This window comes from Panulirus ornatus, chromosome 3, assembly GCF_036320965.1.
Source record: "Panulirus ornatus isolate Po-2019 chromosome 3, ASM3632096v1, whole genome shotgun sequence".
Taxonomy (NCBI): Eukaryota; Metazoa; Arthropoda; class Malacostraca; order Decapoda; family Palinuridae; genus Panulirus; species Panulirus ornatus.
Window position 1 is genome coordinate 19690332 of NC_092226.1, and position 27553 is coordinate 19717884.

General features: G+C 46.4%; 1 protein-coding gene across 4 annotated transcripts; it reads left to right on the top strand.

Annotated features, from left to right (window-relative positions):
* Positions 1-960: 960 nt before the first annotated feature.
* On the top strand, positions 961-24019 carry LOC139761149 (uncharacterized). Of its 4 annotated transcripts, none has more exons than XR_011715469.1 (4): positions 8401-8533; positions 19765-19947; positions 21052-22066; positions 22130-24019. XR_011715469.1 is itself a non-coding variant. In XM_071685127.1 (3 exons), the coding sequence occupies exons 1-3, from the start codon at positions 1841-1843 to the stop codon at positions 21187-21189; spliced, it is 357 nt and encodes a 118-aa protein (XP_071541228.1). In that variant the 5' UTR covers positions 961-1840; the 3' UTR covers positions 21190-24019. The 4 variants fall into 4 exon arrangements, 2 of the variants coding, with proteins under 2 accessions (XP_071541228.1, XP_071541211.1); XR_011715466.1 differs by having other exon boundaries at positions 22210-24019; XM_071685127.1 differs by lacking the exon at positions 8401-8533 and adding an exon at positions 961-1876 and having other exon boundaries at positions 21052-24019.
* Positions 24020-27553: the final 3534 nt, after the last annotated feature.

Here is a 27553-nt window from a genome sequence, read left to right on the forward strand (position 1 = left end):
AAAGGCGTGCACGGTATAGAATGAACTGGAACGATACGGTATACAGGTGTCGACGAGCTATCAATGGACTGAATCAGAGCATACGAAGCGGCCGTGGGAAATCATGGAAAGGTCTGTGGGTTCTGATCGTGTACAAGGGAGCTGTGGTTTCGGTACATTACACATGACAGCTGGAGAGTGGATGTGAATCAATGCGGCTTTCTTCATCCGCTCTTGGAGCTACCTTACAAATTTCGGAAACGGCGATCAAGTAAGAACGTATATATATATATATATATATATATATATATATATATATATATATATATATATATAAATATATATATATATATATATATATATATATATATATATATATATATTACTATTTCTTATTATACTTGACCAACGTTTCCCGCGTCAGCGAGGTAGCGCCAGGAAACAGACGAAGAATGGCCCATCCACTCATATACACATAGGTATACAAAAACGCCCATACACGCACATATACATACATATACATATCAACATATACACGTATTCATACATATAGATACAGATACACATTTATACACATGCACCTATTCATATTTACTTGTCTTCATCCATTCCTGGCGCTACACCGTCACACAGAAAACAACATCGCTACCCCCTGCTTCAGCGAGGTAGCGCCAGGAAAACAGACAAAACAGAGAGAGAGAGAGAGAGAGAGAGAGAGAGAGAGAGAGAGAGAGAGAGAGAGAGAGAGAGAGATGCCTAATTTGTTTATGAAATAACCCAAATCTTTCCTTTTAACCCACAATCTTCCTCTGTCGTAATGATCGCAGCGCCAACAAATGGCTCGACGAAGACCTAAGGCGAGTCTTCCAGCCAACTCGAAAGGTCATAAAGGTATGGTCGGTTTCTGGCATCAACCCACACACCCCCCCACTGGACGAGGTATATAAAGCGGAGGTCGGCAGCAAAGCACACTCACTCGCCACCAAGACGTCGGTGGGGAAGAGACACACCTACTCTACTGCTGCTGCTGCTGCTGCTGCGAGTTTGTCCCTCGTCACAACGCAGTGGTCATCGTGAAGAACTTGCGTTACAGAAGACATCAGCTCCGTGCGAAGCTGTAGTGTCTCATATAAAAAAAAAACGAAAAAAACCTAAACAAAAAAAAAAGTGAGTATCATACAGAGAGAGAGACGTGCTCGTTCCTTTACAGGATTTTACCTGAAGGGGGAACCAGTTCGGGTGACAGTACTGAGCGAAAGGAGCGAGTGAAGCACCCCGGAAGAGGAGCCGCACACTGCCCCGTCAAGGCTACCCAGGCAGAGCCAGTGAAAGGCTCCAACGCTGCCTCACTTCCGCTATAATTCTACTTGCCTCTATTGACACCCGAGGCCGCCCGCCTCACCTTGGGAACCACGTGGCTCGTCTCCCTGACAGTGGGTGCCTGCCACCCTCCTCCTACCCCGCGCGACGCGTTGTTAAGTCATCCCCGCTGAGAGCCCAGGAGGTGCCGACCGCAGTTTGGTGTCAGCTGGAGAAGTGAGAGGACAAGTGGAGCGCCACCGGCCGGCAACAAGAGAGCATCGGTTCCTGCCACCGAGGTACAAACAAGACGAGCGTGTGCCTCGTTCCTCCGGCTGGAGCACAAGACTGCGCAACTCCCTCCTAACTGTTGCTTCTGACTAGAACCGAAAGACGTTCCAACTAACGAGTGAAAAAAAAAGAGAGAGAAAGATTGAAGTTACTTTTCCCAGTGTCTCTTATCACTAAATAAACATTTCTGGAGAAATCACAACCTCTGGTGCAGACGGTGACATTAATCTGTCAGGAAGACACAAGACCAAAGAGTCCCCTCACCCGTGAGATGGCCTGCTCTTGTAATACTAACACACACCTAACAGTGAGTATCAGTCATGCTGTACACAACGCCTATCCTGTATATCCATGTTTTTGCTACTCTCTCCTCTCTCCTCTCTCTTCCTCTGTTGCACGTACTAAGAGTCTCTCTCTCTCTCTCTCTCTCTCTCTCTCTCTCTCTCTCTCTCTCTCTCTCTCTCTCTCTCTCTCTCTCTCTCTCTGGGGACCTGTGTCTCACAAGTTCTCACCTCGCCAACTGGCTCCGTTGCTCTCATAGATATTTTCCAGTTGACTTACGCCACCTGCATGCTTCTCTCGTTCTCTAAACTCCTACATACACCATGACTGTCTCTCTAAACTGCTGCACACATGTCACTGTCTCTCTAAACTGCTGCACACATGTCACTGTCTCTCTAAACTGCTGCAGACATGTCACTGTCTCTCTAAACTGCTGCACACATGTCACTGTCTCTCTAAACTACTGCACACATGTCACTGTCTCTCTAAACTGCTGCACACATGTCACTGTCTCTCTAAACTACTGCACACATGTCACTGTCTCTCTGAAATGCTGCACACATGTCACTGTCTCTCTAAACTGCTAGACGCAAGCCACTGTCTCTCTAAACTGCTGCACACATGTCACTGTCTCTCTGAACTGCTGCACACATGTCACCGTCTCTCTAAACTGCTAGACGCAAGCCACTGTCTCTCTGACTCACTGCACACACACGACTGTCTCCCTGGACGGCTAAACAGGACAACTTTCCTTGAAAATCAAAGACATATAGTTCCTCACTGTGCCTCTGTTGTGTCCATCTGCAGGCGAGTGTCGTGTGTCCCTAACTCCAGACTTACATGGGTTGTGAACTGTAATACGTTACTCACGCCAGACATACAAGGGTTGTGAACTGTAATAAAATTCATGCCAGAGATACATGGGTTGTGAACCGTAATATAATTCATGCCAGAGATACATGGGTTGTGAACTGTAATATAATTCATGCCAGAGATACATGGGTTGTGAACTGTAATATAATTCATGCCAGACATACATGGGTTGTGAACTGTAATATAATTCATGCCAGAGATACATGGGTTGTGAACTGTAATATAATTCATGCCAGACATACATGGGTTGTGAGCTAGTAACACGTCACTCACGTTAGACATACACGGGAGGTTGTGGGACCGTTCGTGTGTTCATCTTGCATGACGATATACTGACTGACCCACGCAGCACCAGCCTCCCTCCCCTTGACCACAACATCATGTACTGTAGTCCGTCCTGCGTCCGCCTGTGTGACGCGCGGCACGAGGACGGGGGAGGTGGGCGAGGTCTCCGTCATCACCACCCACCACCACCACCTCCAGGCTGGGAGGAGGAGGTGGGAGACTCCCTCAGCACGAGGCTGGCAAGTGCCATCGCAGTCGACACAATACAACGCCAGACTCCCTGAACTACCCTGTGTCAGGCCCCGGGGGATTACTCTCCTACGTTACACATGAAACGATAACCTGTGGACCAATTCCCCGAGATTCTAAGACATACAGACGACCCGCCTCACACTGGGAACAGGAGATGTAAACCTCTTGAGCACGATGGTGCCGCCCTCAGGCATAAAGGTATTAAAGGTCAGGTCAAAAGTCACGGTATCTTATCCAAGGGTCGCACCGTCGTGCTCAAGGGTCGCACCGTCGTTCTCAAAGGTCGTACCGTCGTGCTCAAGGGTCGCACCGTCGTGCTCAAGGGTCGCACCGTCGTGCTCAAGGGTCGTACCGTCATGCTCAAGGATCGTACCGTCGTGCTCAAGGGTCGTACCGTCGTGCTGAAGGGTCGTACCGTCACGTTGAAGAGGTTAAACATAACTGGGTTAAAAGATATTCAATACGTTCTCTGAAGACATAGATCTGATCCTCTCTCTCTCTCTCTCTATCCTCGTCATCCTCTTCGTCAGTACATACACGACCACTGAGACTCCCTCCCTCGATACGAAGGAATTCAGAGAACCTGTAAGGATGATTCATCTGGAGAGGGAGGGAGTATACCACACCCCCACGTTCAACCCACCCATCATCCCCCACACACACACACACACGCTGTGTCCACACCACATATCAGTGTGGCGGGTCTGTCGTGTCCTCGACATGTACCGATGGTACACACGCGCCCTCCCTCCTTCCCTCCTTCCCTCCCTCCTTCCCTCCTTCCCTCCCTCCCTCCCTCCTTGCTGGACACACTACCTCTCGTCCTCCACGACTGTCACACTCACGAATATCAACTTTTTCAGCGACGGGAGATGCGCTCTGTCCGCTGACAAGGGGTGAAAAAAAAGAAGTGAAGGAAGAATCTGTCTAAAGAATAGGTGCTTTCTCGCTTGCTCTAACACGTCCACCAAGTGGAAACAGACTCTCTCTCAGACCTACGGCTGTTACATGATGAATACTCCTGGAGAGAGAGAGAGAGAGAGAGAGAGAGAGAGAGAGAGAGAGAGAGAGAGAGAGAGAGAGAGAGAGAGATCACGTCTGTTTTCTTTTACTTCTGTCCCCGACGGCGTGACGTCATTGGTTCATGAGAATTCCCGCTCGCTAATCCGGGGCTTTCTCACTACCCCCCCCTCCTTCACCCACCGACTCCCCCAACCACCACCTTCAACGTTTTCCCCCAACACTGTCAAACATTTTCCCAGCCTCCTCAACATTCTCCCACGCTCTCCAACATGTCCTTATTATTCTCAACATTCTTCCACACCCCAACATTCTCCCACGCTCTCCAACATGTCCTTATTATTCTCAACATTCTTCCACACCCCAACATTCTCCCACGCTCTCCAACATTCTCCCACGCTCTCCAACATTCTCCCACGCTCTCCAACATGTCCTTATTATTCTCAACATTCTTCCACACCCCAACATTCTCCCACGCTCTCCAACATGTCCTTATTATTCTCAGCATTCTTCCACACCCCAACATTCTCCCACGCTCTCCAACATTCTCCCACGCTCTCCAACATTCTCCCACGCTCTCCAACATGTCCTTATTATTCTCAACATTCTTCCACACCCCAACATTCTCCCACGCTCTCCAACATGTCCTTATTATTCTCAGCATTCTTCCACACCCCAACATTCTCCCACGCTCTCCAACATTCTCCCACGCTCTCCAACATTCTCCCACGCTCTCCAACATGTCCTTATTATTCTCAACATTCTTCCACACCCCAACATTCTCCCACGCTCTCCAACATTCTCCCACGCTCTCCAACATTCTCCCACGCTCTCCAACATCCTCCCACGCTCTCCAACATTCTCCCACGCTCTCCAACATTCTCCCACGCTCTCCAACATGTCCTTATTATTCTCAGCATTCTTCCACACCCCAACATTCTCCCACGCTCTCCAACATTCTCCCACGCTCTCCAACATTCTCCCACGCTCTCCAACATGTCCTTATTATTCTCAACATTCTTCCACACCCCAACATTCTCCCACGCTCTCCAACATTCTCCCACGCTCTCCAACATTCTCCCACGCTCTCCAACATCCTCCCACGCTCTCCAACATTCTCCCACGCTCTCCAACATTCTCCCACGCTCTCCAACATTCTCCCACGCTCTCCAACATTCTCCCACGCTCTCCAACATTCTCCCCCTGCTACCTAACATTCTCCCAAGCTCTTTAATTCTGTCAGAGCATCCACTATTCTCCCCCACACCGCTCAACATTCTCCCATGCCCTCAACATTCACTCAAGCTCCCCGACATTCGTATGTGATCCCCAGACTCTACCACGCTCCCAACATTATCTCCCGTCATCCAACATTCTCCCAAATTATCCAATTTTCCCGCACCCCCAATATTTCCCCACGACCCCCACCGTTTTCCATGTTCTTCAAACATTCTCCCACGATGTCCAACATTCTCCCACGCACCCCAGTGATGCCAACATCCATCTATATTTCTCTCAACGTTCTCCCACGTTTTCTGCCCTTCCTAACATTCTTACGGTCTCATGCTCCTAAGCTCCCCAATATTCTCCCACGCTCCCTGATACTCTCCCACGTTCCCCAGTACTCTCCCATGCTTTCCAATACTCTCCTACGCTCCTCGAGACTCTCCTACGCTCCCTAATACTCTCCCACGCTCCCTAATACTCTCCCACGCTCCCTAATACTCTCCCGCGCTCTCCAAGACTCTCCCACGCTCCCCAAGACTCTCCCACGCACCCTAATACTCTCCCACGCTGCCCAAGACATTCCCGCTCTCCCCAATACTCTCCCACGCTCCCTAATACTCTCCCGCGCTCCCCAATACTCTCCCACGCTCCCCAAGACTCTCCCACGCATCCCTAATACTCTCCCACGCTCCCGACAACTAACCCTCCCTTCTCAGCAGTCTTCCATGCTCACTTGATATTATCCCACGCTCCCCAACATACTCCCACGCTTTACAACAATCTCCCACGCCCTGCCAACTTTCTCCCACGCACCCCTGTACTAATGTCAGTAAGTGCTGGGGTGTGGCTGGTGGAGAAAAAGATAAAAAAAATAGGGGCTATGGTGATGATCATGACTTTTTTTTGTACTGTACGGTAGGGAGTTCTACACTCGTGGGAGTCCCATCTCTTGTACTGTACGGGGAGGGAGTTCTACACTCGTGGGAGCCCCATCTCTTGTACTGTACGGGGAGGGAGTTCTACACTCGTGGGAGCCCCATCTCTTGTACTGTACGGGGAGGGAGTTCTACACTCGTGGGAGTCCCATCTCTTGTACTGTACGGGGAGGGAGTTCTACACTCGTGGGAGTCCCATCTCTTGTACTGTACGGGGAGGGAGTTCTACACTTGTGGGAGTCCCATCTCTTGTACTGTACGGGGAGGGAGTTCTACACTCGTGGGAGCCCCATCTCTTGTACTGTACGGGGAGGGAGTTCTACACTCGTGGGAGTCCCATCTCTTGTACTGTACGGGAGGGAGTTTTACACTCGTGGGAGCCCCATCTCTTGTACTGTACGGGGAGGGAGTTCTACACTCGTGGGATCCCCATCTCTTGTACTGTACGGGGAGGGAGTTCTACACTCGTGGGAGCCCCATCTCTTGTACTGTACGGGGAGGGAGTTCTACACTCGTGGGAGTCCCATCTCTTGTACTGTACGGGAGGGAGTTTTACACTTGTGGGAGTCCCATCTCTTGTACTGTACGGGAGGGAGTTCTACACTCGTGGGATCCCCATCTCTTGTACTGTACGGGGAGGGAGTTCTACACTTGTGGGAGCCCCATCTCTTGTACTGTACGGTAGGGAGTTCTACACTCGTGGGATCCCCATCTCTTGTACTGTACGGGAGGGAGTTTTACACTCGTGGGAGCCCCATCTCTTGTACTGTACGGGGAGGGAGTTCTACACTTGTGGGAGCCCCATCTCTTGTACTGTACGGTAGGGAGTTTTACATTCTTGCGACCCCGTTCGTTCAATTTCTACTATTACATCACTTTTTTTTTATGCAATTTTTCAACATTGGCAGTTTCATCATCTAGTTTAATCCAATCATCGTCAAGTCTCATGTGATATACGTACTCTTTTATAACATATTTTCAAACAAGTATCAGTTTTTTTTTCTTATGTTAGCTGAGACGTTAGTGGCACATGAGGACCTAATCAAAGCCATCTCATTAGCACTACATCCTAACCTGAGCCAGGTACCCAGTTTATCGACCAAACCTCCAGAGTGGATGAACAGCTGGGATGACTGTGGACCGACTGCCGTAACCAGGATTCGAACCCATGGGTTCGACCCAGGGCGGCCTGTGAATGCGTCATGATCAGGAAAGCTAACCACCACACCACGGAGGTTTAATCTTATGGCTCTGTAGTTGGTCAGTATTTGCGTCTTGCGACATCGTCCAACTGGTTAAAAACTTGTCAACTGTGATCTAGTCACCCCTTGCCCTTCTCTCTTCCATATTAGACAAACCTATGGCGTTTAATAGTCTCTCATTTCATGTTAACTCTGGTAATATCTTCGTTGCCTTCCTCTGGACCTTCTCTCTCAGTTCTTTCGTATTTCTTTAAGTGCGTTGACCAAACTTGAGTCTAATATACTTTTAGTCTAACTCACGCTACGAAAAGGTTTTGGAAAATGTATCGATTATATACTATGATGAGACTTTGCTATTAGCCAACAGACAGTCTGTGAGAGCAGAGAACTTGCCAGCACACACGCTATGAGAGCTGGGGTGTGTGTGTGTGTGTGTGGCAGGGAAGCAGAGGGTTCGCTCTGCCCTAAATTCTACGCGAACTGGAACGCGTCATAAGCCTCACTCACAACTCGCTACATTTTCTCGTTCCGTGATAAAGAAAAACCCCGAAAAAAAACAAGACGAGCACTTGACTTCATCTGGTTAACACAATGACTCACACAGAGAACTCGCTGCTCTTATCCCTTCGACGCACTTAACACACCAAGACCTTTGCTCGGTATTATCGTCCGCTCCACTCGAGGCGCCGATATATATAATCACAACCACCTGGACGTAACAGCCACCGCCGTTGCCGCCGCCACCCCCCCGTAACAACTGCCATCGTGACTCGAGGATCTTCGTGGACCTGGATGGCCCACTGCCAGTGGAGGAACCAAAGACCCCGAGCCAGACATCTGACGAAGTTCCCGACGAATAACTCTGCTGCTTACCTGACGCCATCAAATGTATCTATACTTTCAAACTGAAAAACAATAGACTAGTGACATTCATTCGTTCGTATAACTTATGAAGAACACGAATAAGCTTCGGAGGTTCGTGAGATGGAGTTCCTCGTTTCGAAAATTACTACACGTGATAAATTTCCTGCCACGTAACTGTGATAAGGACGGTGGGGTAAGGTTATCACAGCCGTGGTGACCACCAGGATAAAACTCCTCGAGTTCAGAGATAAGTTTTTATTCCTGGTCCAAAGGTGTCCATGAACTGATGTGAACCAGTTTCTAAACTAGTGTGGCTTTCTAATATCTATGGCTAAGAGACCTGCGTCGCTGCTCTGTCAAAGAAGTACCTGAAGGGGACGCTGACGTGGTGGTTGGTGGAGAGCTGGTGTCTTAGAACGTAGCTGCAGATGTTACGTGACACTAGCGACCGGTCGTAGTCTTTCGTTTGGGTCAGACCTGCTTCATATCTGCCAAGTCCAACTCAAACTGTGTTGAGGTTCAGTCAAAGGCTTCGGTGAAGGTGTATGAAGCTGACATTGAATCTTTTGGTTGAAGCTGTGCCACAGTTGTCTCATGAAGTTGTGTTGAAGCCGCCTGTGTCGCAGCTCCCTCTGGGCTCTCTGAAAGAATCTGAACCTGTGTCGAATCTCTCACACTGTCCTCTTGAATCCTCCCTCCATGTTAAACTCATCAGATATTTTGTGTCCTCAAACAGCACTGCGGCGAAATTGAAGAACATTCTACCATTTCAGTAAATGATTTCGGGTATCTTACTGAGGGTCACAGCTACTTGCGTAAATCGAGATTACAGATATGAAGATAAAGTGTGTACGGCCGTCACTTACGGAAGATCAAAGTCATAATCAGGAAGTTCATCACTACAGGTGTTTATCAACGATGCCCTTCACCTACAGAGCAAATCATCACTAGGGTCGTTTCTCAAGTATACGATGCATGAGCAGAATAGACTTCCTGAAATCTATCATGGCCTCCTACCAGAATGCGTGAGTGTTTACCTACCTCAACACAGAGGCATTGGCGTCACTTGGCATATCCTTGTGAGTGGGTCAGCCCGGCCGGGTTTGAGCTGTAGATAATTAAGGGAAAAATATTCACGATCAATTGTGAGAGATGTCAAGATGGCGGCTCTGCGGAAAGCTGCTGATGTGGAGATAGATAGACCGCAGGACGACCTGTTGGTTGTTATGTGGTCAGTGGTCAGGCCATCTATCATCCACGTCGCCTCAAGTCACTGCCACTATGTTGCAGTTTTACTTCATTTCCAAAGACAATGAGGAAAGCGCCTCACGTCACTCGTGCCATCTACTACCTCGCCATCTATAGGCAGGTCATCCATCAATTTGCCTCTCCTCGCCCGCTACTGTCACCAGACCGCCCACCAGCTGTCGCCAGGCCGCCCACCACCCATCTCCTGTCGACCTACATGGGTGATTTTGGCTGAGACTGAAATGGTACACGTCTGCTCTCGTCAGTGATCACCAGGTCTTGACCAGAGTAGAATCTAACCCAACCTCCTCCAGCCAGTGTGTGGTGAACATCGAGGAACTGACGTGGTGGCGTGAGGGCAGCGCCTGGTGATGCTGGCGATGGTGGGTGGTGATCTTGGTGATCTCTTGTCAGTCTGACAGAATGACCGACGTTGTTTGTTATGAGAAACAAAACAAATAATGTTTGATGATTTGATTACCAACTTGTATTGATCCCCCACCTCTACCCCGACGCTCTGCCGCCTCACATCTCATCCCTGATACCTTACCCCTCACACCTCATCCCTAATACCCTATCCCTCGCATCTCTTACCTGACACCTCACACACACTGCCTGACCCTCTAGATCGCTACAGCCTTAATCCCTTCCTCATTTTACTCATTTCCACCCCCGTGAGTCACTTCCATTTTTTGATTAGGTGGTCAGAAAGGCAGAAGGACGGCGTTGGTGAAGGGGAGGAACAGTTGATAAATAGAGGTTAGTTACAGGGTTTACTGTTTGAGGTGCAGGAGATGAGGCAGGTGCTTCATTTAAGAGTTGCGTGACTGCCGGGTCTCGTGGAACTTCTGCAGGAGAAAGAGGTGATCCAATGTTCTAAGGTGGTGGTCAGTTGCCGTTAGTCCTGTGTGTAACAGAAGAGCGAGGCCGTAGGTCCCATAGTTCGACTTACTTCTCGAGACGGGCGGTGGCGACGTCCCACGATGAGTCCTGCCAAAGGGCACAGTAAAGGATGCAGCACCACAGAGCCCAGCTAGTGAGGAGAAAAGTCAGGAGTCACAGAGTACACTGCTGAAAACGCGTCCCCAAAGTCGTGTGGCCCAGATTTCAGGCACCAGAACGTTGCATTTGTTGTTTGAGTCAAGTCGACCACTTGAATGGTTCGCCCTTGATAATACCCGGGTATGACCGGGTGACCAGGTCACCTCACATACGATGATGTCTTCTTGGGAGTTGCGCGAGCTTGATAGGATTGGCTCGAGAGATAAATAAGATGGATGTACCACCGCTGAGTGGAAGCTGACGTGAAGAAAGTGGATCCGCCGTCGATAAGGTCGAAAGTCGCCAGCTCTGACCTCATATGAGACTGTATGACCCCCGGGGTGAGGCTAGGTACACTGTGGGACATGGGTCGTCATGAACATTACCACCGTTCCTCTCCGGGAGTAAGAAGTCAGGTGAGGTGATTGTGACGGAGTCGATTCATGTGTGACGTAACGTCATACGTAGCTACTGACACCATATCCAGCCACCCATACCCATGTGTAGTACTTGGTTACATGACGTTCATATTCATGTTGTTCTTTGGTATTTTCGAAGTAAGGGAATAGTTCGTCAGTGATGAATCGTACAACCTTATGTTGTATCATCTGTGGCTTCAGCGTGCGTGATTTAGACACGAGGTGTGTTGGGCACTGGGGAGAAGGTCAGTACGGGGAGGAACATAATCTGTACCTGGTGGACTGTTTCCCTCTACCAGTAGGTACCAGAACCTGTACAAGCTATCCAGCCAGGGCAGCTTTACCCCGTGTGATCTAGCTCTTCTAGTTCATTATCTGGTTATCCTCTATGGCTATGTCGGTAGGCTCTGTTGTCCTCGGTGCTCACCCTAACCCTCTTACCCATCCAAACCTCAGGTCCTTCGTTCGTACCTTCACCATCGACGCCCCACCTCTTAACTCACAGTCACGCCACAGTCACCCATTACAGCCCCAGCCACAGCACAGTCCCACTCACCATCAGAACCACACGAGCCTCCACTGCTCCTCCGGCCTGCCTGCCTGTCTCCAGCCTCCCAGCAAACAATTCATTTCATCACTGTTTGGTTACGGGGCGAAATGTGATTAATGAACAGTTTAAAATAGACAGAGGCAATAAGAACCTATTAGCTCTCACACACAATCCTGAGATAATAAGGCTGATATATATATATATATATTCTTTTCTTAATACTTGTTTGACATTATCTTGGTTAGAGAGGTGGCGCCAGGAATAGACGAAGACGTGGACTCATACGCTCACATTCACTGTCATGCGTAATGCACGGAAACCTCAGACATCTGTCCACACAAAGGCCCTACAGACCTTGCTGTGGGTTCTTCCGGCCCCTTCATATTTGACAGCACGTCGCTCCCTAAATACCACATCGATAAGATCCACTCTACTCAGTGCATGCCTTACATCCCTCTGCCTATCCAAACATCCTTCCATTTCCTCAGGCACTTCACCATGATCCATTCTTGCACTGAAGATCCCAAATAACCTGTCAACAACACAGTCACACCCTTTTTTTAAGGAATTAACCTTTAATTGCATCCTCTCCAAATACCTTGTCACATTTCATCTTACGTAAGGCTTTCACCACCTCTTCTCTTTTCATCTCAGTTCCCGTCATGACTCTCATTTTGCGTACCTCCCCAACTTAAACTCCCTATATCTCCCACCCTATCAAACACATTCTACAATCCTTCAGAGTACTCATTCCGTCTCCTATCCACCTCATCTCTACCTATCGCCACTTTCCCATTTGCTCCCTTCACCGATGTTCCCAGTTGATTTCTTGCTTTTCTTACAGTGGGAACCTCCTTTCCAAACATTTTCCTACTTTCCCTAAAGTTTGCTGAAATTCGCTCTCTCTGACTCATTTGCCCTTTTTTTCATTATTCGTCCCAATCATACGTATTCTTTCTCTGTTCGTAACGCCCGCACACCGCTTATTTTTCTTATCTGCCAACCTAATATTGTCGTCCCACCACTCACTACCTTTTCTCTCATACCCAAAGCTTACCTTCCGTATGCCATAGACCTTTCTCGTGCATGTCTGCAATGCTTTTCTCAACAACTCCCATTCCTCATTCACTCCCTTATCTTCATTTACCCTCACATTTTACCGTCCTACACAAGATCTACACAAGCTCTGTTTCACCACTCTCTTTTTACAAGCTCTTTTTCACCACTCTCTTCTCACTCACATATATACACATATACATAATTCATACTGTTTGCCTTTATTTGTTCCCATCGCCACCTCGCCACACATGGAATAACAACCCCCTCCCCCTCATGTGTGCGAGGTAGCGCTAGGAAAAGACACCAAAGGCCCCATTCGTTCACCTCACCTCACTTCCTCTTTTTACCTAAAGCGTCTACAGATATTCATCTTGTCTCCACCAAGTAATGACTAGACATCCCCCTCCCCAGCTGCCCCTATCAGAATGTTCATTTCCGAGAGTCTCTCTCTTTTGCACGCCTATCATTAAGTACGTAATCCAGTAACACCTGTTCTCCATCTTTACGTCTCGCTCACCAACACATATTTAGGGTTCCTCTTTATAAACCAGGTATTCCGATCCACTTTGTTCCTTACTCCACACCCAAACCCGACAAGGTGTTCACCATTTCCATTCGCGTCACTGAATATCCCTTGGCCCCTTAGTTACACCCTCGATTGCCATATCATCCACTTGCGAATTCAACTCACCCACCCGATCTCTCGCTCGCTCTCACATCAAAACTGCTGACACACACACTCAGCTCCTCCCATCTATCGTAATCAAGTTTCATCTCTGTCCACACATTGTCAAAGGGACTACAATCTTGTGGTAGGTTTTCTCACTCAAAGGGAGTCCATAATTTCCCCGTTACTGAAAGTAGCGGAGCCCTGGAAGCTGCGGGAACTCGAGCTCCCAGATCATATATGTATATAGAGAGCTGTGGTTCCGGTGCATTATACATGACAGCTAGAGACTGAGTGTGTGCAGATGTGGCAGACAAGTATGATATATATATATATATATATATATATATATATATATATATATATATATATATATATATATATATATATATATATATATATATTTTCTTTTAAACTATTCGCCATTTCCCGCGTTAGCGAGGTAGCGTTAAGAACAGAGGACTGGGCCTTTGTGGGATATCCTCACCTGGCCCCCCTCTGTTCCTCCTTTAGGAAAATTAAAAGATAAAACGAGAGGGGAGGATTTCCAGCCCCCCGCTCCCTCCCCTTTTAGTCGCCTTCTACGACACGCAGGGAATACGTGGGAAGTATTCTTAATCCCCTATCCCCAGGGATAATATATATATCTTTTTTTTTTTTATACTTTGTCGCTGTCTCCCGCGTTTGCGAGGTAGCGCAAGGAAACAGACGAAAGAAATGGCCCAACCCCCCCCCCCCCCATACACATGTACATACACACGTCCACACACGCAAATATACATACCTACACAGCTTTCCATGGTTTACCCCAGACGCTTCACATGCCTTGATTCAATCCACTGACAGCACGTCAACCCCTGTATACCACATGGCTCCAATTCACTCTATTCCTTGCCCTCCTTTCACCCTCCTGCATGTTCAGGCCCCGATCACACAAAATCTTTTTCACTCCATCTTTCCACCTCCAATTTGGTCTCCCTCTTCTCCTCGTTCCCTCCACCTCCGACACATATATCCTCTTGGTCAATCTTTCCTCACTCATTCTCTCCATGTGCCCAAACCATTTCAAAACACCCTCTTCTGCTCTCTCAACCACGCTCTTTTTACTTCCACACATCTCTCTTACCCTTACGTTACTTACTCGATCAAACCACCTCACACCACACATTGTCCTCAAACATCTCATTTCCAGCACATCCATCCTCCTGCGCACATCTCTATCCATAGCCCACGCCTCGCAACCATACAACATTGTTGGAACCACTATTCCTTCAAACATACCCATTTTTGCTTTCCGAGATAATGTTCTCGACTTCCACACATTTTTCAAGGCTCCCAAAATTTTCGCCCCCTCCCCCACCCTATGATCCACTTCCGCTTCCATGGTTCCATCCGCTGACAGATCCACTCCCAGATATCTAAAACACTTCACTTCCTCCAGTTTTTCTCCATTCAAACTCACCTCCCAATTGACTTGACCCTCACCCCTACTGTACCTAATAACCTTGCTCTTATTCACATTTACTCTTAACTTTCTTCTTCCACACACTTTACCAAACTCAGTCACCAGCTTCTGCAGTTTCTCACATGAATCAGCCACCAGCGCTGTATCATCAGCGAACAACAACTGACTCACTTCCCAAGCTCTCTCATCCCCAACAGACTTCATACTTGCCCCTCTTTCCAGGACTCTTGCATTTACCTCCCTAACAACCCCATCCATAAACAAATTAAACAACCATGGAGACATCACACACCCCTGCCGCAAACCTACATTCACTGAGAACCAATCACTTTCCTCTCTTCCTACACGTACACATGCCTTACATCCTCGATAAAAACTTTTCACTGCTTCTAACAACTTGCCTCCCACACCATATATTCTTAATACCTTCCACAGAGCATCTCTATCAACTCTATCATATGCCTTCTCCAGATCCATAAATGCTACATACAAATCCATTTGCTTTTCTAAGTATTTCTCACATACATTCTTCAAAGCAAACACCTGATCCACACATCCTCTACCACTTCTGAAACCGCACTGCTCTTCCCCAATCTGATGCTCTGTACATGCCTTCACCCTCTCAATCAATACCCTCCCATATAATTTACCAGGAATACTCAACAAACTTATACCTCTGTAATTTGAGCACTCACTCTTATCCCCTTTGCCTTTGTACAATGGCACTATGCACGCATTCCGCCAATCCTCAGGCACCTCACCATGAGTCATACATACATTAAATAACCTTACCAACCAGTCAACAATACAGTCACCCCCTTTTTTAATAAATTCCACTGCAATACCATCCAAACCTGCTGCCTTGCCGGCTTTCATCATCCGCAAAGCTTTTACTACCTCTTCTCTGTTTACCAAATCATTTTCCCTAACCCTCTCACTTTGCACACCACCTCGACCAAAACACCCTATATCTGCCACTCTGTCATCAGACACATTCAACAAACCTTCAAAATACTCATTCCATCTCCTTCTCACATCACCGCTACTTGTTATCACCTCCCCATTTACGCCCTTCACTGAAGTTCCCATTTGCTCCCTTGTCTTACGCACCCTATTTACCTCCTTCCAGAACATCTTTTTATTCTCCCTAAAATTTACTGATAGTCTCTCACCCCAACTCTCATTTGCCCTTTTTTTTCACCTCTTGCACCTTTCTCTTGACCTCCTGTCTCTTTCTTTTATACTTCTCCCACTCAATTGCATTTTTTCCCTGCAAAAATCGTCCAAATGCCTCTCTCTTCTCTTTCACTAATACTCTTACTTCTTCATCCCACCACTCACTACCCTTTCTAAACAGCCCACCTCCCACTCTTCTCATGCCACAAGCATCTTTTGCGCAATCCATCACTGATTCCCTAAATACATCCCATTCCTCCCCCACTCCCCTTACTTCCATTGTTCTCACCTTTTTCCATTCTGTACACAGTCTCTCCTGGTACTTCCCCACACAGGTCTCCTTCCCAAGCTCACTTACTCTCACCACCTTCTTCACCCCAACATTCACTCTTCTTTTCTGAAAACCCATACTAATCTTCACCTTAGCCTCCACAAGATAATATATATATATATATATATATATATATATATATATATATATATATATATATATATATATATATATATATATATATTGCTGCGATGAGACTGATGAGGCAAGAAGGAGTATTGCACGTTATATAGTCGGCCAGAGTGATGTGATCGCGGGGTCAAAGCAAGGTGGCGGCCGTGCGTCACAACACAGCGACCGCCGGGTTAATAATGACCCCCACAGTCATGACCCCTGTCCCTGTATCATCCTCCACTGCCTCCTGCTGTGCTCAGGCGTTCACCCACCACCTTCAGAAGACCAAATAGATAGTTCAGGTTAACGTAGATTGCAACAGTTCATTAAAGCAGTTCAATATACGCTATACACACACACACACACACACACACACACACACACACTCAGCCCTGTGGTCACACACCACAATCAGAGGAGGTCACACCCAGAGATGGGAGGACACACCCACATGCTAGGAGGTTACACACCAGAGCTAGGGGGGGGGGTCTACCCCCAACAACCAAGGGGGTCACACATCACAGCACAAGGGTCATGGTCAAACGACAAAATCGGTCAGAAACGACCTCACAGTCGAGGGATCGATACCTCTATAGCCTCCAGGTCAAATGTCTCGCCAGTACTTCCAGCCCCCTACTGTGTGTGAGAGAGAGAGAGAGAGAGAGAGAGAGAGAGAGAGAGAGAGAGAGAGAGAGAGAGAGGACCTCCAGAACTTAACACTTACGAGTAGGACTTGACATAGGAAGAGGGCCGGTTCCGTTAGCCTTCACTTTCACTGCTGGACTAGACCAGCCAGTCCACACTAGACCAGCCAGTTACACTAGACCAGCCAGTTACCCACCGCCAACAACAACAGCCTCGGTAAACAACAGAAAAACACGGGCAGCTCCCAAGCCTTGGCGGACGGGGAGATCCCCGAACGCTGGTCCAGCTTCTCAAAGGTCGCCATGACAAAGGAAGGCCAGACTGATAAACAGAAAGTTCATTCTTCATTTATGCACAGACCTTGAACAACTGTGAACTGTGTGTATCAGCGATAATAAAAGTTGAACCGTTTACTCAGACCGCCTCTGACGGAGAGAAAAAAGAATGATGTATATTCAGTATCTTATCATTCTGTTGTTATTGTCGTTTACTGGTCCTTGGAGAGCTGATGTATTGCTGGTAGTTTCAAGGTTGGAACTATCAACGACACATGCTGAGGAGTTCTATATGTTTTGTTCACCATCAAGGAGAAATATCGACGAAGAAATATAATATTTATTTTGTTATGTTACCCTTAACGAGTATGATCGTTTTCTTTTATTTATATGAAATTCGTTTTTTGTAGACTTAGTTACCAGTAACTCTAATAATATCACTTCACAAAGCTCAGATTCTTGGAAACATCACTATCATCGCTTAGTTTGTTTTCCATTTACGTCTACATAACGACGGATGCAAACAATAAGAATTCATTTCTCACATGGACAGTTACTGAGATAGCTATCTGGTCCTGGTTTTATATGTTTCTCTATTTTCTTGGGTATGATTTTGGCAAATGATTTCGCTAAGATTACCCAGTCGGACCCACAAATAGGCTAGGAGACTTTAATACATAGAGAACACACTACATGACGAAAACGTCTTTCAACGTGAGACTATATATAAGAATTCTTTCTACTCTTCACTTGACTTCAACCATCCACATGCGTCATTGTGACGTTCCACATTTCGTCAGTGCTGTGTGTGTGTGTGTGTGTGTGTGTGTGTGTGTGTGTGTGTGTGATATAGAACGTATGGTAAACGTTTCCAATTCAACATACACACACATGATTGAGGACATGGTTCGTGCAGTAAACATATTTCAATTCAACAAGTTGTATGATGGAGGAGACAGGTTCAAGAGATGGGGCACTCACTAGTGTGAACCTCCCTCCACCTACAGTACAGAGAGGTACTTCCACACACACACACACACACACACACACACACACACACAAGTGTGTTCACTGTGGCTCATGTGTGAACACGTACCATGGAACATATGAAGCTCCGTTATTCTTCAACTCCTCTCCTTCACCATCTGTTGTCATTTATGTTGAAATTCTGTCGCATCCAGAGTCTCATACGTTCATTATCTCAGCGAAGCATCCTCCTCGTCTTAGCATATCACATGACACATTCCACCTAGATGGATGGTATGTGAAGAGATCCGTCATATCATGTGACTTTGGTCTGGTCGAGTTGAACTTCACCTGAGTATAGTCATTGTGTGTACACTGTAGTCCCGTATGTTCATCTTGATTAAATTCCCTCCCTCCATAAAAAGGAAAGGGGAGGAGGAGGGTGGATGAGAAGTGTACTTCAGTGTACTGTTTCTTACAGCAGCGTTAATTGTTTGATTGCTTTTCAGGGAAGATTTTTTGCATTTCCCATTTATTTATTAAGATGTATTTTGTGTATATTTTTTTTTTCAAATAAATGTTTACAGTAGAATCTCCCTGTATAGTCTCTCAGGACAATCTTCCAGTACATCTTTCTAGTACAGTCTTCCAGTACATCTTTCTAGTACAGTCTTCCAGTACACCCTTTTGGTACAATCTTTTAATACAGTATAATTTCCCAGTACAGTCTTTCAGTGCATCCATCCAGTACACTTTTCCAGTACATCCTTCTAATATAATTTTCTAATATGATCTTCCAGTACATTCTTCTAGTACAATCTACCAGTACATCCCTTCAGTACAATCCTCCAGTATATCTCTCCAGTACAGTCTTCCAGTACAATGTTCCAGTACAATCTTCCAGTACATCCTTCCAGTACATTCTTCAGGTACAGTCCTCCAGTATAACCTTATAGTACAATCTTCCAGTACATCCTCCCAGTACAATCTTCCAATACATCCTTCCAGTACAATCTTCCAGTAAGTCCTTCCAGTATAATCTTTCAGTACAGTCTTCCACTACATCCTTCCAGTACAATTTTCCAATACATCCTCCCACTACATCTTACCAGTACAATCTTCCAATACATCCTTCCAGTACAATCTTCCAATACATCCTTCCAGTACAATCTTCCAGTACATCCTTTCACTGTAGGAAGATATCAGCGTCATTTCCAAGCACTGATAACACTTTCCTGATAGATAGTAAAGGGAGGATTTCCCACAATGTCTGATAACGTTTATCTCTGGTTGACACAGATGCATCGGGCGGTGTGTGGCGTGGCGTGCGTGGCGCTCCTGCTGCTGCTGGCGGCGGGCGTGGTGGTGGAGGCGGCGCCCTCAGCATTACCTGACGACGGCCAGACCAACTTGGCCATATTCAGGAGGAGCATCTACGGCTCCGGCCCAGACCGGAGGTCCGACACCCAGTGTTCCAATGATGTGAGTTACCCACCCGACCACACCTCCACGCTCCTCATTGCCCAACGTCTGTGTGTGTGTGTGTGTGTGTGTGTGTGTGTGTGTGTGTGTGTGTCTGTGTGTGTGTGTGTGTGTGTGTGTGTCTGTGTGTGTGTGTGTGTCTGTGTGTGTGTGTGTGTGTGTGTGTGTGTGTCTGTGTGTGTGTGTGTGTGTGTGTGTGTGTTGTGTGTGTGTGTGTGTCTGTCTGTGTGTGTCTGTGTGTGTGTCTGTGTGTGTGTGTGTGTGTCTGTGTGTGTGTGTGTGTCTGTGTGTGTGTGTGTGTGTGTGTGTGTGTGTGTGTGTGTGTGTGTGTGTCTGTGTGTGTGTGTGTGTTTGTGTGTGTGTGTGTGTGTGTGTGTGTGTGTGTGTCTGTGTGTGTGTGTGTGTTTGTGTGTGTGTTTGTGTGTGTGTCTGTGTGTGTGTGTGTGTGTGTGTGTTTGTGTGTGTGTCTGTGTGTGTGTGTGTGTGTGTGTGTGTGTGTGTGTGTGTGTGTCTGTGTGTGTGTGTGTGTGTGTGTGTGTGTGTGTGTGTGTGTGTTTGTGTGTGTGTCTGTGTGTGTGTGTGTGTGTGTGTGTGTGTGTGTGTGTGTCTGTGTGTGTGTGTCTGTGTGTGTGTTTGTTTGTTTGTTTATTTGTTTGTTTATATGTTTGTAAGTTTGTTTTTATGTTTTTGTGTGTATTGTTTGTGTTTGTTTGTTTATTTGTGTGTGTGTGTGTGTGTGTGTGTGTGTGTGTGTGTGTGTGTGTGTTTACAAGGAAGAACAATCATAGACATGTAATAATCTATTTCTATCTGTTAGTGTATAATTCCTTTACTTCTCTGTTATATATAATGATTTGTCATGATTCCCTTTTCTGATATATTGTCAATTTTGTTTACAAAGTTAGAATTTAACCCCTTGGCTCGAATCTTATCTATGGCAACTGCCAGTACCTAATCTCTCTCTCTCTCTCTCTCTCTCTCTCTCTCTCTCTCTCTCTCTCTCTCTCTCCCTCTCTCTCTCTCTCTCTCTCTCTCTCTCTCTCTCTCTCTCTCATCCGTTTTCTCCCTCCCAAAGTAAACCCTTGGTGCTCCTCCTGCCCTCAGGCTGAGAAGCAGTACATGTGCGAGATGTGCGCCAAGGAGACGAAGTCCCTCCAGGTCTACACCCTCTGCTGCAATGGTTCGGACGACGCCCAGACATGGTGTCAAAGCTTCTTAGTTTACGGCATCAACAGCGTCTGAAGCCCTCCATGCGACCCTCCAAGAAGGATACTGTCAGCCGATCAACACAACCGCTTTTTTCCGAAACCCTGAACCCAAAGCCTCAGTTCTTCAACACCGACTCCTGAATCCCAGACTTAGTTACGTCGAACGATATACTCCGAACCAATACTCCTGGAACGAGGCTTCAGTTGCCACACCAGCCTCTCTGTGGCTTGGCTATTGCCTCGAACACTTATCCGAACTCCTGAATCCTTGAAACGAGACTCATGTGCTTCTGTAATTACTAACACTCACAATTCGAACCTCAAATTCAGTAACCTTATACGCCATTTCCAAATTCTTGAAGTGAAACTTCGAACGCTGCTTCATTATAACACTATATCGATATCCCCTGATGTGACACTTCGAAACGCTGCCTCAGTATCTCTGAAAACTTCCAAGTGAACCAAGATATGCCTCACGATACTGTGAAGACGACTTTGAAAATGAGTGGCATCTAACTGTGGGCCTTTCACAGGACATCGAAGAAAAATGAACTCTGTAATCAGGTGACGAGCGATTTTATGCGCCCGAAACAGACGGTTGTACGACTAGACGAAGAGAGAAGGAAGGAAGGAAGGGTCATTGGCTGTGTACGTCTTGCTTACGTCAGAGTGAGACGTATTAACGTGCCCTCCCGACGCGTGGCCTGTGATGGTGGCCAACACTACAGACATTATCCATCAACCAGAGGACCCTGTCGATCAACCAGGTCTTGTGCATCAACCAAAGGAACCTGTCGACCAACCTAAAGCTCCTGTCGATCAACCAGAAGGTCTTGTCGATGGACCAGAAGGTCTTGTTGATCAACCAGGTCTTGTCGATCAACCAGAAGGTCTTGTCGATCGACCAGAAAGTCTTGTCGATCGACCAGAAAGTCTTGTCGCTCGACCAGAGGGTCATGTCGATCGACCAGAAGGTCTTGTTGATCAACCAGGTCTTGTGCATCAACCAAAGGACCTGTCAACTATCCCAAAGCCCCTGTCGATCTACCAGAAGGTCTTGTCGATCGACCAGAAGGTAATGCATCACGAGTTATCCTTTTCTGCTGCTTCATTACGAGGAAAACAGGAAATATATACCATGGAACAGTCAGTTATCTTACAGTAGCAAATATATAGTCACCAATTCACTAACATCATTATTGAAAACTAATCATGGGTTTCCCCGTCAGCCACTTTCGAAGTAACCACTCTGTTGTTCTCTCTCTATATATATGTCAACACCACAGCCATGATGCTGATGGTAGCTCATCTGTGTCACATGATGTCATGTTATGCTTTAATTCACTTCGTGTTATGTTATCATGATCACGAAAACAACTCTCTTGTGTGTGCTCCCAGTGGCTCTGTTGCTAGTTAGACTACTAGGGAAGACTCGCTTGAGGGATCATATTCATGCGTTTCCAATATCATTTTTTTTCGTTTAATTCCTACTTGCTAATCGTCTTCGCAATCATGAATAGATTTAACCATAAGTCGCATTAACTCTGGGCATGGCAAGGGTAAGGGTTAATTAATCAGTTGTTATCTAGGCTTTGCTGACGTCTCCTTAAAACCGACCCAGGGAAGGGTAGAGGTTAGACTCGTTCTCTGTTCCTCTCGCCTCTCGCTACGCTCGCCTACAGAGGGGGACAGGTCGCGCCCAAAGAGATCCGGTCAGGATTTACACCGGATTTGGTACGCATGCTCATTACGATTCAATGTAGAAACATGAAGAACCAGCGGGCGGTGACGTTCCGTGAAATGTCACCATTCAAATTTCATGTGTTTTGTCAAGAGTCCGCCAAGAAAATTCAACAAAAACGTATTTCCGTGGGCAAGAATAGTGAGATGCAAGAACAACAGGGGTTCACTTAAGGGCACTTGCGAGATCTGGCAAATCAAAATGAGCCAATCAAGTGACAGAATTCATTGGGCGATGTGTAAGCAACAATTTTAGGTGGAGGTTGCACGGGTCGGCTCCTCTCCATGATATTCACAGGGACTGAGATCCTGTGGCATTCCCAGGGACTGTGAACCCAATATATTCCGAGGGAATGAAGACCTGAGATAATCCCAGGGACTAAGATCCTAAGGTATTCCCAGGAACTAAGATCCTACGATATTCCCAAGGACTGTGAACCTGAAGTATTCTAAACGGCTGTGAACCTAAAGTTTTCACAGGGACTGAGGATCTGAGGCATCCCCAGCGTCAGAAGACCCGGGTTTATAATTTCACGGTGATCAAGAACCCCAGTTGTGTTAGTTTCACAAGGGTCAGGACCCCCGTGCTATACAGCCTTAGTTGAAGAGTGGCTCCGAACTGGTGTTTACTTACATGATATTTACAAACGGTAAATCCTTCAGTAAAATCTTTATTTATTCTATGCTAATGCTTACCGCAGACTTACTCTCAAGACTGACATAAAGTTTCCGAAAGAATTACAGTGTGAGCGAGCAGCCATGTTGAAGCCCACGGAGAGGCAGAATACACGTACTGTGGGATGAGTGTGTGGGGTCAGCAGGTCGTGACCTCTGTGGCTGGTAGATCCCCTCTGACCTGACACCTCCGGACACACACACACACACACACACCGCCCGTGTGTGCGCCCTAACACACACATCCCGTTTTCATTCCTCTTGGGTTCATGTACAAATCATGTTCTTATATTTTACTCACATCCTCATGACTCTATTTATTTGACTTTGTATTTATGAAGGACGCCGGTGTGTGTGCGCGCGCGCACACGCACCACGTGATGTCAATGGATAAATGCAGAAGCTGAATTTATATTATATTCATTTATTAATAAAAGGTGATGACCATTTGGCGTTGTTTCTTCCCACCTTCCTTGTTCAAGTGGCTGGGTGGTGAAGAGTTGCTCCCCACCCACCCACCCACCTAGCCTCCCCATACTGAACTACTCCCCAGGCCTCACTTACCCACCTAGCCTCCCCTTATTGAACTACTCCCCAGGCCTCACTCACCCACCTAGCCTCCCCATACTGAACTACTCCCCAGGCCTCACTTACCCACCTAGCCTCCCCTTATTGAACTACTCCCCAGGCCTCACTTACCCACCTAGGCTCCCCTTATTAAACTACTCCCCAGGCCTCGCTTACCCACCTAGCCTTCCCTTATTAAACTACTCCCCAGGCCTCACCCACCCACCTAGCCTCCCCATACTGAACTACTCCCCAGGCCTCACTCACCCACCTAGCCTCCCCTTATTAAACTACTCCCCAGGCCTCACTCACCCACCTAGCCTCCCCATACTGAACTACTCCCCAGGCCTCACTCACCCACCTAGCCTCCCCATACTGAACTACTCCCCAGGCCTCACTTACCCACCTAGCCTCCCCTTATTAAACTACTCCCCAGGCCTCACCCACCCACCTAGCCTCTCCATACAAGCAAAGACTGGAGCTCCTGGAGAGCAACATCTACTCCTTAAGAACAATTGACAAACGTTTAAGACAACAGACGCAGGAAATATCGTCGCAACTAGAAAACAAAAGACGAAGACAAAATCTATAGACGTACACAATAGCAACACAAACATGGGATACACTTGGTCACCACGGAGCCACATAGCATCTGAACTAACACACACACACACACACACACACAACTGGCATACACAGTGGTGTGTGTATATATGTGTGCATATGTGTATATATAAGTGATGATAAAGAACAAATCACCCCGGACCTGAGACACAGTCTGCCAGAGGTATACACACAGATAAGGCACCAAATATACAATAACTATATATACATACACACACACACACACTCATATATATATATATATATATATATATATATATATATATATATATATATATATATATATATATATATATATATGGATTTGTATGTAGCATTTATGGATCTGGAGAAGGTATATGATAGAGTTGATAGAGAAGCTCTGTGGAAGGTATTAAGAATATATGGTGTGGGAGGAAAGTTGTTAGAAGCAGTGAAAAGTTTTTATCGAGGATGTAAGGCATGTGTACGTGTAGGAAGAGAGGAAAGTGATTGGTTCTCAGTGAATGTAGGTTTGCGGCAGGGATGTGTGATGTCTCCATGGTTGTTTAATTTGTTTATGGATGGGGTTGTTAGGGAGGTAAATGCAAGAGTTTTGGAAAGAGGGGCAAGTATGAAGTCTGTTGGGGATGAGAGAGCTTGGGAAGTGAGTCAGTTGTTGTTCGCTGATGATACAGCGCTGGTGGCTGATTCATGTGAGAAACTGCAGAAGCTGGTGACTGAGTTTGGTAAAGTGTGTGAAAGAAGAAAGTTAAGAGTAAATCTGAATAAGAGCAAGGTTATTAGGTACAGTAGGGTTGAGGGTCAAGTCAATTGGGAGGTGAGTTTGAATGGAGAAAAACTGGAGGAAGTGAAGTGTTTTAGATATCTGGGAGTGGATCTGGCAGCGGATGGAACCATGGAAGCGGAAGTGGATCATAGGGTGGGGGAGGGGGCGAAAATTCTGGGAGCCTTGAAGAATGTGTGGAAGTCGAGAACATTATCTCGGAAAGCAAAAATGGGTATGTTTGAAGGAATAGTGGTTCCTACAATGTTGTATGGTTGCGAGGCGTGGGCTATGGATAGAGTTGTGCGCAGGAGGATGGATGTGCTGGAAATGAGATGTTTGAGGACAATGTGTGGTGTGAGGTGGTTTGATCGAGTAAGTAACGTAAGGGTAAGAGAAATGTGTGGAAATAAAAAGAGCGTGGTTGAGAGAGCAGAAGAGGGTGTTTTGAAATGGTTTGGGCACATGGAGAGAATGAGTGAGGAAAGATTGACCAAGAGGATATATGTGTCGGAGGTGGAGGGAACGAGGAGAAGTGGGAGACCAAATTGGAGGTGGAAAGATGGAGTGAAAAAGATTTTGTGTGATCGGGGCCTGAACATGCAGGAGGGTGAAAGGAGGGCAAGGAATAGAGTGAATTGGATCGATGTGGTATACCGGGGTTGACGTGCTGTCAGTGGATTGAATCAGGGCATGTGAAGCGTCTGGGGTAAACCATGGAAAGCTGTGTAGGTATGTATAGTTGCGTGTGTGGATGTATGTATATACATGTGTATGGGGGTGGGTTGGGCCATTTCTTTCGTCTGTTTCCTTGCGCTACCTCGCAAACGCGGGAGACAGCGACAAAGCAAAAAAAAAAATATATACATACACACACACACACACATATATATATATATATATATATATATATATATATATATATATATATATATATATATATATATATATATTTATATATATATATAAATATATATATATATATATATATATATATATATATATATATATATATATATATATATATATATATATATATATATATATATATATTCCTACGAGTCCACGGGGAAAATGAAACACGATAAGTTCCCAAGTGCACTTTCGTGTAATAATCACATCATCAGGGGAGATACAAGAGAGAAATATAACATTCAGTTGATATACAACGAAGAGACGTAATTAGGTCGCCATATATATATATATATATATATATATATATATATATATATATATATATATACTCAATAAACCACTCACACACTTCAGTGCACTTACAGGTGTACATTCTGTGGACATACTGTAGACCTAGCATTCACGGGCGTCTTTTTACCATTGTATGCACCACAGGAAGTGTGGGGAGAGAGGTGGGGATACTTGGGGAGGGAAGGGTTGTTAGTCCCAGCAAGGAGCAAATAGGAGGCCCTGAGGTATGAGTATTGGGTTATGTGGGTCATGTAGTGAGTACTGGGGTATGTGGGTCATGTAGTGAGTACTGGGGTATGTGGGTCATGTAGTGAGTACTGGGGTATGTGGGTCATGTAGTGAGTACTGGAGTATGTGGGTCATGTAGTGAGTACTGGGATATGTGGGTCATGTAGTGAGAACTAGGGTATGTGGGTCATGTAGTGAGTACTGGGTTATGTGGGTCATGTAGTGAGAACTAGGGTATGTGGGTCATGTAGTGAGAACTAGGGTATGTGGGTCATGTAGTGAGAACTAGGGTATGTGGGTCATGTAGTGAGAACTAGGGTATGTGGGTCATGTAGTGAGTACTGGGTTATGTGGGTCATGTAGTGAGTACTGGGGTATGTGGGTCATGTAGTGAGAACTAGGGTATGCGGGTCATGTAGTGAGTACTGGGGTATGTGGGTCATGTAGTGAGAACTAGGGTATGTGGGTCATGTAGTGAGAACTAGGGTATGTGGGTCATGTAGTGAGTACTGGGTTATGTGGGTCATGTAGTGAGTACTGGGTTATGTGGGTCATGTAGTGAGTACTGGGATATGTGGGTCATGCAGTGAGTACCGGGGTATGTGGGTCATGC

Bases quoted from the DNA above. Each gene is read 5' to 3' on its own strand.
- LOC139761149 (XM_071685110.1), top strand. From the start codon at position 8,438: ATGGCCCACTGCCAGTGGAGGAACCAAAGACCCCGAGCCAGACATCTG. The intron at 8,534-19,764 runs GTATCTATACTT...TGGTTGACACAG, and splicing joins CTTACCTGACGCCATCAAAT to ATGCATCGGGCGGTGTGTGG. The intron at 19,948-21,051 runs GTGAGTTACCCA...TCCTGCCCTCAG, and splicing joins ACACCCAGTGTTCCAATGAT to GCTGAGAAGCAGTACATGTG.